Raw genomic sequence first — 14,719 nt, forward strand, 5'->3', positions numbered from 1 at the left:
AGATGTTTCTTGAAGGAGTCAGTAGATCATCAAACACAGATGTTTCTTGAAGGAGTCAGTAGATCATCAAACACAGAGATGTTTCTTGAAGGAGTCAGTAGATCATCAAACACAGATGTTTCTTGAAGGAGTCAGTAGATCATCAAACACACATGTTTCTTGAAGGAGTCAGTAGATCATCAAACACAGAGATGTTTCTTGAAGGAGTCAGTAGATCATCAAACACAGATGTTTCTTGAAGGAGTCAGTAGATCATCAAACACACATGTTTCTTGAAGGAGTCAGTAGATCATCAAACACAGATGTTTCTTAAAGGAGTCAGTAGATCATCAAACACAGATGTTTCTTGAAGGAGTCAGTAGATCATCAAACACACATGTTTCTTGAAGGAGTCAGTAGATCATCAAACACAGATGTTTCTTAAAGGAGTCAGTAGATCATCAAACACAGATGTTTCTTGAAGGAGTCAGTAGATCATCAAACACTGATGTTTCTTGAAGGAGTCAGTAGATCATCAAGCGCAAAGAGAGAGAAGATCGTTCCAAAGCTTAGGAGCAACAGCCTGAAAAGATTTCTCTCCTCTGGTCCTGAGTCGTGTGCGTGGAACCATCAGTAGATTCTGATCCACAGACCTCAGAGCCCGAGCTGGGGTGTAAGGCTGGATCAGATCAGTGATGTAAGGAGGAGCCTGACCATGAATAGATCTGAAAGTAAGAACCAGAATTTTAAAGTTGATCCTGAAAGAAACTGGAAGCCAGTGAAGAGTTTGAAGGAGAAATGTGAGTTCTTCTACTAGAGCGGCTCAGAGTTCTGAATCAACTGCAGACGAGACGATCCTTCTTGTTAAGACATGAAAACAAACTGTTACAATAGTCCAGATGAGAAGAAACAAACGCATGGATTATAAGATCCAGATCATGTTCCGACAACATTTTCCTAAGTTTAGAGATTTTTCTCAGTTGAAGGAAACAGTTTCTGGTCAGTTTTCTTCAGTGTTGAACAAGAGACATGTCTTTATCAAATACAACACCCAGGTTTCTCAGGCTCAGTTTGACAGACTGACCTAAGTCACTCAAGTACTGACTCAACCCTGGAATCTTATCATCAACAATCACCAGAGTTTCAGTTTTGTCCACATTTAGCTGTAAAGTGTTTTCACTCATTGTTTGATTTCTAGCAACAATTGACTAAGTTCAGCCTCTGGGGCTCAGTTGGATCAACAGAGCAGTAGAGCTGGATGTCATCAGCAAAAATGTGATAAGAAACATCTGGAAATCTCTGAATGATTTTACCAAGGGGAATCAAGTACAGCAAAAACAATAAAGGACCCAGAACAGAACCTTGAGGGACTCCACACAACAGATCTGCCGATTCAGACCTCATTTGATTGGCAGATACACTAAAACTGCGCCCAGAAAGGTAAGATGAGAACCATTCTAACACAGACCCAGACAGTCTTCATCCCTCAGTCTTCAGGATCTGGTTCAACTGTGTCAAAGGCTGACGACAGATCCAAGAGAACCAGAACAGTGAATTTACCAGAGTCAGCCGACATCATGATGTCACTGGACACTTTCAGTAAAGCTGTCTCTGTAGAGTGATGTTTACGGAAGCCAGACTGAAACTTCTCATGGATGTTGCTCTGATCCAGGAACAAAGACAGCTGCTCAGACACCACCTTCTCCAAGATCTTGGACAAGAAAGGGAGCTTAGAAATAGGCCTGAAATTACTGAGGTCAGTTGGGTCTAAGCCTGGTTTTTTGAGCAGAGGCTCCACAATGGCATGTTTAAATGCATTGGGAAAAACCCCTGTGGAAAGGGAGAGGTTCACCATATTGGTAACCCAGGGGCCAATTACATCAAATACTTTGATAAAAAGCCTACAAGGAAGGACGTCATCTGAGCAAGAGGAGGGTTTCATCTTGTTCACTAGTGATGAAATATCACCCAAAGATACAGCAGTGAAGGAGGACCAAGAGGAGGAGAGGGGCTCAGAGACAGTAGGGGTTCCAAACAAAGGGGGAGAGATTTTCTCTTTGATCAATTTAATTTTGTCAATGAAAAATCTCAACAATCATTGATATCAGCTTCACAGAAGACAGGCGTGATTTGAGGAGCAGGAGACACAAGAGAATTAATCGTGTCAAACAAAACTTTGGGGTTTTTCCTATTTGCTGCTACCAGTTTTCTGATGTAATCAGATCTAGCAGTTTCCACCATCTCATTGTAAGAAGTCAACAGATCCCTGAGGTGAAGTCTGTGCACCTCAAGTTTAGTAGACTTCCAGAGACACTCAGTCTTTCGACAAAGTCTCTTCAGACTCAGGAGATCTTCATTTGTCCAAGGGCACCGTTTTTTCTGAATTTTCAAGTTCGATTTAACAGGTGCCACTTGATCCAGTATTTCAACACAATGATCAGTGAAACAGTGAATCAAACTGTCCACATCTGAACAGTCATCAAAGGAAAGAGAGTCAAACATAGCAGAAAAACTGTCTGCAGTATCGGCTGAGATGACACGCCTCTGAGACCTAACTTTCAAAGGCTTAGGTTCAGGGATGAAGTCCAGGTTCAACAAGAGAAGGATCAGATGGACATCATGTACAGATACATTAGAAATGTTCAGGCCAAGAGTAAAAACTAACTTTTTGATGAGTGGGTTCAGAAACATGTTGCTCAAAATTAAAGGCTTCAGTTAAAGTTAAAAATTCTTTAGCAGAACAAGATGTGACGTCATCAACATGAAGATTAAAGTCTCCAAGAATAAGAACAGATTCCATTTGAATAATGGAAGATAAGAAGTCACTAAAGTCTTTCAAGAACACTGAAGGACCAGGCGGACGGTAGATTGACACACAATAGAAAGGTCTTGTAGATCAAGATCATCTGAGACTCAAAAGAAGTGAATTCCTGTGTCTGAATCACTTTGCAAGAACAACTCTCCCTAAAAACTGTAGCAAGACCTCCTCCACGACCAGAGAGGCGAGGCTTCCCCAGGACAGCGCTCCCTACTGGACAGAGTTGGTTCAGATGAATAAACTCTTCCTCTCTCTGCCAAGTCTCAGAAAGACATAATAAATCCAAATGAACTCTTGTGAAAAGATCATTAAGAATAAAGGATTTATTAGTAATGGAGCGAACATTAAGAAGTCATTCAGCACCGATGACGTCACTGACGACGTCACTGACAGCAGAGCGGGATCTTTTGAAGAGAACATGTCACGTGACTGACAGCTGTCACTGAAGTTCAACTCCGTAGTAAAAGCCGAATTAAAGAGAGGAAATGAACAAATCTTACCACCTTTCGTTGAGGTCTGGACAGACGGCAGCGCTGATGTGTCGTCATGCTCTTCAGTGAGAGGAATGTCGATCAAACATCGATGACGTCCGATGACGTCAGAGTTGTTCCGAGCGACTGCACGTCTCATCCTGACCTGAACTCCAGACCGACTCCATCGCTTGTGGAAATCGCCCGAGAGATCAAACGATATTCCACAGAGTCGAGTCGATGAGAAGCGGAGCCGGAAACACGTTCACCGGACGTTGGTAACGGTCGCGAGTGAAGTCCTCCATCGACTCTCTGATGTTGAGAAGAGCATCACGATCATAGATCCGAGATGCTTGAGACATATCTTAAGTGATATGAGCATAAAATCCGGACAAGTAGTCGTTAAAACGACTACTTGTTTTTGGCAATTATTGCAGGAGCTTACGTTCAAGCAGCCGATCAAAGGCTCATGTGTGTGTGTGTGTGTGTGTGTGTGTGTGCAGCATGGCAGAGAGCGGTCAGCAGGACAGGTCAGTGGAGGTTCTGTGTCTTCAGGAAGTGGACGAGAATCTTCTGTACTTGTACTTCGAGAACACAAGCAGGTCTGGAGGAGGTTCTGTCTCGTGCCTGACTCGTACTGACCACTGTACTCTGCTGGAGTTCACTCACGCTGAAGGTAACACACCTCTGTCCACTGGTGACAACATGACAACATGACATCATGACATCATGACATCATGACATCATGACAACATGACAACATGACATCATGACATCATGACATCATGACAACATGACAACATGACAACATGACATCATGACATCATGACATCATGACAACATGACATCATGACATCATGACAACATGACATCATGACATCATGACAACATGACAACATGACAACATGACATCATGACATCATGACAACATGACATCATGACATCATGACATCATGACAACATGACATCATGACATCATGACAACATGACATCATGACAACATGACATCATGACATCATGACATCATGACATCATGACAACATGACATCATGACATCATGACATCATGACATCATGACATCATGACAACATGACAACATGACATCATGACATGACATCATGACAACATGACATCATGACAACATGACATCATGACATCATGACAACATGACATCATGACAACATGACAACATGACATCATGACATCATGACATCATGACAACATGACATCATGACATCATGACATCATGACAACATGACATCATGACATCATGACAACATGACAACATGACATCATGACATCATGACAACATGACATCATGACAACATGACATCATGACATCATGACAACATGACAACATGACATCATGACATCATGACAACATGACATCATGACATCATGACAACATGACATCATGACAACATGACAACATGACATCATGACATCATGACATCATGACATCATGACATCATGACAACATGACATCATGACAACATGACATCATGACATCATGACAACATGACATCATGAGATCATGACAACATGACAACATGACATCATGACAACATGACAACATGACATCATGACATCATGACAACATGACAACATGACATCATGACAACATGACATCATGAGATCATGACAACATGACAACATGACATCATGACATCATGACAACATGACATCATGACATCATGACAACATGACATCATGACATCATGACAACATGACATCATGACAACATGACATCATGACATCATGACAACATGACATCATGAGATCATGACAACATGACATCATGACAACATGACAACATGACATCATGACATCATGACATCATGAGATAATGACAACATGACATCATGACAACATGACATCATGAGATCATGAGATCATGACAACATGACATCATGACAACATGACATCATGACATCATGACATCATGACAACATGACATCATGACATCATGACAACATGACATCATGACATCATGACAACATGACATCATGACAACATGACATCATGACATCATGACAACATGACATCATGAGATCATGACAACATGACATCATGACAACATGACAACATGACATCATGACATCATGACATCATGAGATAATGACAACATGACATCATGACAACATGACATCATGAGATCATGAGATCATGACAACATGACAACATGACATCATGACATCATGACAACATGACATCATGACATCATGACAACATGACAACATGACATCATGACATCATGACAACATGACATCATGACATCATGACAACATGACATCATGACAACATGACATCATGAGATCATGACAACATGACAACATGACATCATGACATCATGACAACATGACATCATGACATCATGACATCATGACAACATGACAACATGACATCATGACAACATGACATCATGAGATCATGACAACATGACATCATGACATCATGACAACATGACAACATGACATCATGACAACATGACATCATGACAACATGACAACATGACATCATGACAACATGACAACATGACAACATGACATCATGACAACATGTCAACATGACATCATGACAACATGACAACATGACAACATGACAACATGACATCATGACAACATGACATCATGACAACATGACAACATGACAACATGACATCATGACAACATGACATCATGACAACATGACAACATGACATCATGACAACATGAAATCATGACATCATGACAACATGACATCATGACAACATGACAACATGACAACATGACATCATGACAACATGACAACATGACAACATGACATCATGACAACATGACAACATGGCATCATGACAACATGACATCATGACAACATGACAACATGACATCATGACAACATGACAACATGACAACATGACATCATGACAACATGACAACATGACATCATGACAACATGACAACATGACAACATGACATCATGACAACATGACAACATGACAACATGACAACATGACATCATGACGATCGTCATGACGACATGACAACATGACATCAAGTTTTCCTCAATGTTTCTTAAGTGTTCTTCAATGTTTCTCAAGTGTTCCTCAGGTGTTCCTCAAGTGTTCCTCAATGTTTCTCAAGTGTTCCTCAGGTGTTCCTCAAGTGTTCCTCTTTGTTTTACAGCTGCAGCTCAAGTGTTGTCAAGAAGATATCACCGTATTCAAGATATTAATTTCATCGTAAGAAAACCTGCAGCCAAGGACAAGTGCAGGTTATGTCTTCGGGGTGTCCCCCGCAGCACCGCCCCATGGACGGTGGAGTTGTACCTGGAGAACATGATGTCCACGACAGACTTCAGCCTGACTTTCTCACCAGCAGGAGACCACATCCTGGTCCACCTCCAGCAGCCCCTCACAGAAGGTAACTCAGCACCTTTTCAGCGTTGGAGCGTCAATCAACTGCTGTGTCTTTCTTCAGACGTTCAGACCCTGAATGAGAAAATGTCCAGACGTTCTCTGCAAGGAGCCACTCTGACGCTGGAGGAGGTCCAACAAACAGACTCTATCTTGGTGGAGAAGCTGCGTCCAGGGACGACTCTGAAGCAGATCTCCGACCTCTTTGAGGAGCATCTTCCAGACAGTGTCGCTCGAGTGTCCATGTTGTCCCAGGATTCTGCCAAAGTCTCCTTCGTGGACTTTGAGAGTAAGTCCTTCACTCCCCTCCTGTTCCTGCTGCTCTTCTGAACTGTCTCCACAAACAGGTGTCGATGCCGTCCTCAATGTCCCTCACCAGGAACTCATCCTGCAACCCTTCTTCAGCTTCCTCCAGCCTGCAGAGGACTCGACTGCACAGCACATGGACAGAAGACCAGACTCGCTGGGAGCAGAAGATGCTTCAGCAGATGTCAGTCTCTGTCAGACCGAGCCATCAGAACAAGACTCACCACAGCAGACGACAGAAGGTCACTCCTCCTGCTGGGTCTCCGTCCCTGACCCTCTGAGACTCTCCCTGCTCCGCTCGTCTCATCTTCTGCTGGACCAGGCGGGCGTGACGCTCCAGATCCAGGACCACGATGTGGTTCTCACCGCAGCGTCTGAACAGCTGCTGAGACAAAGTGAAGCCGCCATCTTGGAGTTCCTGGAGAAGATCGCTGTGGTCCACTTCACTCTGGACAAAGACTCTGCTGATTTCTTGTCCCTGGGAGAGGTCGAGGAGCACCTGTGTCAAGGTCAACTCCAGGATGGACGTCCGATGATCTACAGCGTCTCTGATTGCTGCGTCACTCTGGCGTCGTTATCCCAGGATCAGGCAGACCAGGCCGCCCAGAAGGTGAAGTCCCAACTGTGTCTCTTCAGCGTTCCAGTCAGAGAAGATCTCCAGTACATGTTCTCCTTGAGGGAGTGGCCCGACTTCCTCCAGAGTCTGGACCTGGCCCGGGTCAGCGTGTCGGAGACGGGGGACGTGTTGCATGTGGTGACGCTTCAGGACGAGTGCAGCCACGTTCGTGAGAACATCCAGACTTTCTTTGACACACCAATACAGAGAGAGGTGGACATCTTGATGGACCCATCCGTCCTGAAGCACGTCCAGAACCACTATCATCAACTGCTGCTGGACCTGGACCAGGTGTCCATCATACCCATGGAGGACCAGGACATGTGTGGATTGAAGGTATGTTTCTCCATGAGGTCACATGGACGTGATGTTCCTCCAGACCCTCAGTTCATGTTGTCCCTCAGGTGCACGGTGCTGTGCCGGCGTGTCTGATGGCTGAAGAGCTGCTGCGAGGCGTGGTCTCCTCAATGGTCAGCAAGACTATCACCATGGAAGCTCCTGGAATACTGCGATTCTTCTACGACCAGGAGTGTCAGGATGTGGTGCAGCAGATGCAGCACAAGTTCAGGGTCAGCATCAGACCACAGCAGCAGCCATGGACGCCCCCTGCTGACCAGGTGAGTCCATGACAGGCTCTGCACTAGTGTGTGTTCATGTGCAGTGACTAACAACTTTACGTGTGCGTGTTTGTGTGTGTGTGTGTGTGTCTGTGTCTGTGTGTGTGTGTGTGTGTGTGTGTGTGTGTGTGTGTGTGTGTGTGTGTGTGTGTGTGTGTGTGTGTGTGTGTGTGTGTGTGTGTGTGTGTGTGTGTGTGTGTGTGTGTCTTTGTGTGTGTGTGTTTGTGTGTCTGTGTGTGTGTCTGTGTCTGTGTGTGTGTGTGTGTGTGTGTGTGTGTGTGTCTTTGTGTGTGTGTGTGTGTGTGTGTGTGTGTGTGTGTCTTTGTGTGTGTGTGTTTGTGTGTCTGTGTGTGTGTCTGTGTCTGTGTCTGTGTGTGTGTGTGTGTGTGTGTGTGTGTGTCTTTGTGTGTGTGTGTGTGTGTGTGTGTGTGTGTGTGTGTCTTTGTGTGTGTGTGTTTGTGTGTCTGTGTGTGTGTCTGTGTCTGTGTCTGTGTGTGTGTGTGTGTGTGTGTGTGTGTGTGTCTTTGTGTGTGTGTGTGTGTGTGTGTGTGTCTGTGTGTGTGTGTGTGTGTGTGTGTGTGTGTGTCTGTGTGTGTGTGTGTGTGTGTCTTTGTGTCTTTGTGTGTGTGTGTGTGTGTGTGTGTGTGTGTGTGTCTTTGTGTGTGTGTGTGTGTGTGTGTGTGTTTGTGAGACTTCAGGACGTGTTCGAGGTTGCAAAGAAAAGGTTGTCGATCAGAAACTTTGACAGAGAACCTTTAAGCAACACGGCACAGTCGGACCATCAAACCATGGACTCAGGTGACGATGATGATGATGATGATGATGATGATGATGATGAAGATGATGATGATGATGATGATGATGATGATGATCAAGATGAAGATGATGATGATGATGAAGATGTTGACGATATTAATTCATGTTATTCTGATCGTAAAGGTTTTTTTGTCTAAAGGGTCGAAAGGTCATGAAGGTCTGAGCAGGTCGGAGCTGCTGGACGAGGAGGTCCAGATTTCTCTGGCCATCCAGAACTCTCTGGAGTCTTTTCATGGAGCTGTGAGGTCATGTGACAAGGAGCAGCTGCAGCAGGTCCAGCAGATGCTGCATCAGGGTCTTCTTGTTGAGGAGCAGTCGGCCGACACCATCTCCATGGAGGTTCTGGTGGAGTACGTCATGGACCATAGCCGTGTGAACGTGGGTCTGCAGAAGAGGCTGGGCCAGAGGAAGGTGCAGCAGGCGCTGAAGAGAAGCAGCAGGCGCTCGTCCAGCTGGTACCAGCAGCAGTGTTTGGACCTGATCCAGCGGAAGCACGCGGTCCGGGTGGAGGTCCAGGACCAGGCCTTCCTGGTCTCTGGCTTCCAGGACTACGTGAGGGAGGCGCTGAACGACGTGCAGCTGCTGGCGACGGAGGAGGCGGAGCAGGACCTGGTCAGGTGGTCGTGGCATGACCCCTTCACCCAGGAGCCCCGGCCGTACCCCCATGATGCTGCTCTGCTGCTGGAGAAGTTCTACCAGAAGAAAGTGGAGAAGCTGGACTTGAGTTTAGACCACCAGCACGTCCAGATCCTCTTCCACACCATGGAGGAGCGGCAGGTGTCGACCGGAGCGTCACTGAAGGTGTCACGAGTGCACGAGGCTCCAGGTGAGTCACCTCCCAGGTTACAGTTGACACGTTCAGTTCCCACGCTCCCTGAACACATCGTCACAGAGAAGATTCAATTCAATTCAATTTTATTTCAAGTGTCTTATCATAACAAAGTTATCTCAAGACACTATACAGTTGAAATAAGACTAGAGTTGATTAAGGAAAAATAGATCCAGCAATTCAACAAAGAGCAAGAAACAAAACACTGTACAGTGAGCAATGGAGAGGAAAAACTTCCTTTTAGAAGCAGAAACCTGGAGCGGAACCAGACTCATTGTTGACGGCCTGCCGCTTTGACCGGCTGGGAGGAAGGATGGGGGGGTAGACAGATGGATAAGGAGAGGAGTGAGGGAGGATATAGTGAGAAAAAAGAGGAGAGTGTAGGAGGGTCCATGGGGTGCTGGAGAGAACTCGGGATCTGATGACGTGGTGAAGATCCTGGATCAGCAGCAGCTCTGGAGGTGGATCCCTGGGGCTCCGGGAGAGAAATAAAAAGGTGTGGGTTTGGGACAAATGTAGACAATACACAGGTATACAGACTCCGGTGACGGGTGAAGATATATAGAGGGGGGGGGGGGGTTGAAATAGCCAGGCCAGAGGGCACATACCTAGCACAGCAGATCCAGACACAGGGGCCCAAGCCGCGGCAGGAACCCGCGGGAGACCAGGACCCGGCAGGCGAGATAACCACCAGAGCCGACCCCAAACACCAGCGAGAAGGCGGACCACCACCGGGGGCGCGAGAGGGCGAGCACAGGCGAGGACGACCGAGGAAGCAGAGAGGGGGAGGCACCAGGCGCAGGCACCGGGGCAGAGGGGCAGCCAGAAGAACCAGTCAGGGGATAGGGCCCCGGGGCCAGGCCGGGCGACGGAGGACCCCCAGACCGTCAGGCCGCCACCAAGTCCATAGCAGGGGACCGAGTCAAGGAGATGGGGACCTACCACAGCAGCGGCGGCGGAACCCCCCCCAATACCCTGCGGACACGGCCAGTAGCCGGGTTGAGTGCCACCGCATGAGCCCGGGGGAGCAATGCCAGGCACCGGCCCAGGTCCCCCGGGTCACAGGGGGGCCACGGTTGTGCGGGCAGGGCGGGGGCAATGGGGCTGCAGCCGTCCGGGAACGGAAGTTTGGGGGGCCAGCAGTATTCCATGGGCAGTCCACGGTCTCTAAGGTGCCGAGGCCCCGCCCATCACACGTACTGACCCCCAGCCACCGCCCCCACCCACAATGCAGCACCCAGGGGGACAGCAGCACTTGCATGGGCGGTACATGGTCACTATGGTAACATGGGTCCGCCCAATGCCTCCGCCGTCCCCCCAATGCGGCCCCGCCCAGTGTGGCCCCCCCCACCCGGGAAGCCCGGGAAAGACCGACCAGCCCGGCCACGAACCCCCAGGACCAAGGGCGACAAACCCCCCGACCACGGCACATGCCACACAGGGCGGGTAGAGGACCACAGCCACCGCTGCAGCAGACACCCACCTCAAGACAGGCCCCCCACCACAGACCAGGCGAAGCCATCGGGGCCGGAAGGTCATCCAGAACACCCGGCCAGCCCCAGCCCCACCCCTGACGGTTCACCCGCCGACCCCGTCGGCGGGACCAGCAACCCCCCAGCACCGCCCCCAGCGCAACCCCCCATCCACCACCCCAGCCACCCCCGCCAGCACCCGCCCCCACGCACCATCAAAAACCCCCCGGAAGCGGGCCACCCCCCCGCCGGCGCACGGGGCCATTGCGGCACCAGCGGTCACCACCACCAGGCCCAAGGCACCCACAGGCCCCACCCGCCGGACCCCCACACCCGAACCGGCCAAGCCAGAACGGCCCCGGCGAGAAAAGAAGGATATACAGAGCTCGGTGTCTAAAACTAAACTAACTAACTAAAACTCCTCCAGCATTCTCAGCCTATAGCAGCTAAAGATAAACAGTTTTGTTAGTTAAGACAGCTAGAGATAAACAGACAAGTTAATTATAGGCTTTATCGAAAAGTAAGGTTTTAAGATTATTTTTAAACATAGAGAGGGTGTCTGCCCTCCGGACTGAAGCCGGTGAAGATGACCTTTGAGACTTAGAAACACATGTGACCCTGGGATGACCTTGAAGATCTGACTCATGTTGACCCTGTGATGACCTTGAAGATCTGACTCATGTTGACCCTGTGATGACCTTGAAGATCTGACTCATGTTGACCCTGTGATGATCTTAAATAACTGACACATGTTGACCCTGTGATGACCTTAAATAACTGACACATGTTGACCCTGTGATGACCTTAAATAACTGACACATGTTGACCCTGGGAAGACCTTGAAGATCTGACACATGTTGACCCTGTGATGACCTTGAATAACTTACTCATGTTGACCCTGTGATGAACTTGAAGATCTGACTCATGTTGACCCTGTGATGACCTTAAATAACTTACTCATGTTGACCCTGGGAAGACCTTGAAGATCTGACTCATGTTGACCCTGTGATGACTTTGAAGATCTGACTCATGTTGACCCTGTGATGACCTTGAAGATCTGACTCATGTTGACCCTGTGATGACCTTAAATAACTGACACATGTTGACCCTGGGAAGACCTTGAAGATCTGACACATGTTGACCCTGTGATGACCTTGAATAACTTACTCATGTTGACCCTGTGATGAACTTGAAGATCTGACTCATGTTGACCCTGTGATGACCTTAAATAACTTACTCATGTTGACCCTGGGAAGACCTTGAAGATCTGACTCATGTTGACCCTGTGATGACTTTGAAGATCTGACTCATGTTGACCCTGTGATGACCTTAAATAACTGACACATGTTGACCCTGTGATGACCTTAAATAACTGACACATGTTGACCCTGTGATGACCTTGAAGATCTGACTCATGTTGACCCTGTGATGACCTTAAATAACTGACACATGTTGACCCTGTGATGAACTTGAAGATCTGACTCATGTTGACCCTGTGATGACCTTAAATAACTTACTCATGTTGACCCTGTGATGATCTTAAATAACTGACACATGTTGACCCTGTGATGACCTTAAATAACTGACACATGTTGACCCTGTGATGACCTTGAAGATCTGACTCATGTTGACCCTGTGATGACCTTGAAGATCTGACACATGTTGACCCTGTGATGACCTTAAATAACTTACTCATGTTGACCCTGTGATGACCTTGAAGATCTGACTCATGTTGACCCTGTGATGACCTTAAATAACTTACTCATGTTGACCCTGTGATGACCTTCAGACCAGGACGTGATGTTCAAAGTGCCGACGCTGCTCCCCCTGCCTCAGGACTCACAGGAGTTCAAGGACGTGAGCAGCAGGTTCTACCTGAGTAGCAGCGCGGGCGTCAAGGTGATCCAGGTGAGCAGCAGGTCAGCAGGTCAGTGACATGAGGTCACATGACTCTTCTCCGCAGGTGGACAAGTTTGAGAACCAGCTGCTGCTGAGTCAGTACCAGCTGAAGAAGTCCAGCCTGGTCCATCAGCTGGGACACGAGGACGTGGAGAGAACCTTGTATCACGGAACCAGTGAACTCACCGTCAGGGAGATCCTGTTCCACGGCTTCAACCGAAGCTTCAGCGGGAAGAACGGTGCGTTCAATGACAGTGGGATAAACTGCCGTATTTTACGCACTATATTCACTTAAAAAAGGACAGTGGGCCTTATAATCAGGAGCGCCTTATATGTGAACATTACCTGGTGGTGACTTGTTTACCAACACTTTCATGACACGCCGTGGGCGGGATTACTTCACTGCGTCATCACATGGTGGGATTCACGACGCACCTCACATCATGGCGGACGACTAGTGATATTACTGCCACCGGTTTGAGCGAGTGTGTCTTGGTTGTTGTACACTCAAAATCACTCTGCTGCATTCAACATGTCATACACGCGCGTTGTGTATATATACACATATATATATATATATATATATACACTTATATATATATGTGTGTATATATAAGTGTGTTTATATATATATATGTGTGTATATATGTATATACATATATATACACACATATATATACGTGTGTGTGTGTCGTAGCACTGACTCACACACATATACTGTATATATATACACACACTTATATATATACACATATATATATACACACTTATATATAAATATATATATACATATATATGTGTATATATGTATATATATACACACATATATATATACGTGTGTGTGTGTCGTAGCACTGACTCACACATCACTTCACGTATGAAAGCAGTTTGTTGTTATTTCTTACATTCAAATGTGTTTATAATAATGCAAATAAAAAGGTTTTGTCGTCACAACAGCAAGTACACAACTGTTGGTGTTGAATGTGTGCGAACACTGCGTTAATGGCTACACGATCTTCTGCTCACAGGCACCGTTCTTGGGTTCGGCGTCTACTTCGCCGTCGACGCGTCTCTGTCGCTGAGGAACACCTACTCGCCTCCCAACGCTCGAGGTCACAAGTTCATCCTCGTGACCCGAGTTCTGACCGGGTCGTTCGCTCTCGGCGCCGCCGGCATGAGGAGTGCGCCGCTCAAGGAGGGCGGGGCCTCGTCGGACACGCCCCTCCGGTACGACAGCGTGACCGACGACCTTCGGGCGCCGAAGATGTTCGTCATCTTCAACGACACGCAGGCGTACCCCGAGTACCTGCTCACCTGCCAGGAAGGCTCCCGATGACCACTTCCTGTCTGGAGCATCGTTGATCACGTGATGAAAGTGTCGACAACATGTTTCAATAAAGTTCCGTTCAATCTTTACACTTGTTTGTGTAGTAAAAATACGACTTTCTCTCTATAGAGGCTTTTATTGTCCAATGACACAGCATCTCAATGACGACACACACA

The 14,719-nt window shown here is 47.2% G+C and overlaps 1 protein-coding gene across 1 annotated transcript in view; it reads left to right on the top strand.

Annotated features, from left to right (window-relative positions):
• Window positions 1-14,632, top strand: part of parp10 (poly(ADP-ribose) polymerase family member 10) — a 17,147-nt gene extending 2,515 nt beyond the window's left edge. Inside the window, exons 2-11 of the mRNA XM_087786118.1 lie at window positions 3,771-3,943; window positions 6,432-6,668; window positions 6,726-6,950; window positions 7,009-7,919; window positions 7,988-8,200; window positions 8,899-8,998; window positions 9,156-9,842; window positions 13,107-13,225; window positions 13,281-13,455; window positions 14,245-14,632. Of these exons, the coding sequence (XP_087642244.1) occupies window positions 3,772-3,943; window positions 6,432-6,668; window positions 6,726-6,950; window positions 7,009-7,919; window positions 7,988-8,200; window positions 8,899-8,998; window positions 9,156-9,842; window positions 13,107-13,225; window positions 13,281-13,455; window positions 14,245-14,552 (3,147 nt within the window). The 5' untranslated portion in view covers window position 3,771 and the 3' untranslated portion in view covers window positions 14,553-14,632. The remainder of the gene's footprint in view (window positions 1-3,770; window positions 3,944-6,431; window positions 6,669-6,725; window positions 6,951-7,008; window positions 7,920-7,987; window positions 8,201-8,898; window positions 8,999-9,155; window positions 9,843-13,106; window positions 13,226-13,280; window positions 13,456-14,244) is intronic.
• Window positions 14,633-14,719: the final 87 nt, after the last annotated feature.

The sequence above is a fragment of the Callionymus lyra genome, chromosome 3 (genome assembly GCF_982586985.1).
Source record: "Callionymus lyra chromosome 3, fCalLyr1.hap1.1, whole genome shotgun sequence".
Classification (NCBI taxonomy): domain Eukaryota; kingdom Metazoa; phylum Chordata; class Actinopteri; order Syngnathiformes; family Callionymidae; genus Callionymus; species Callionymus lyra.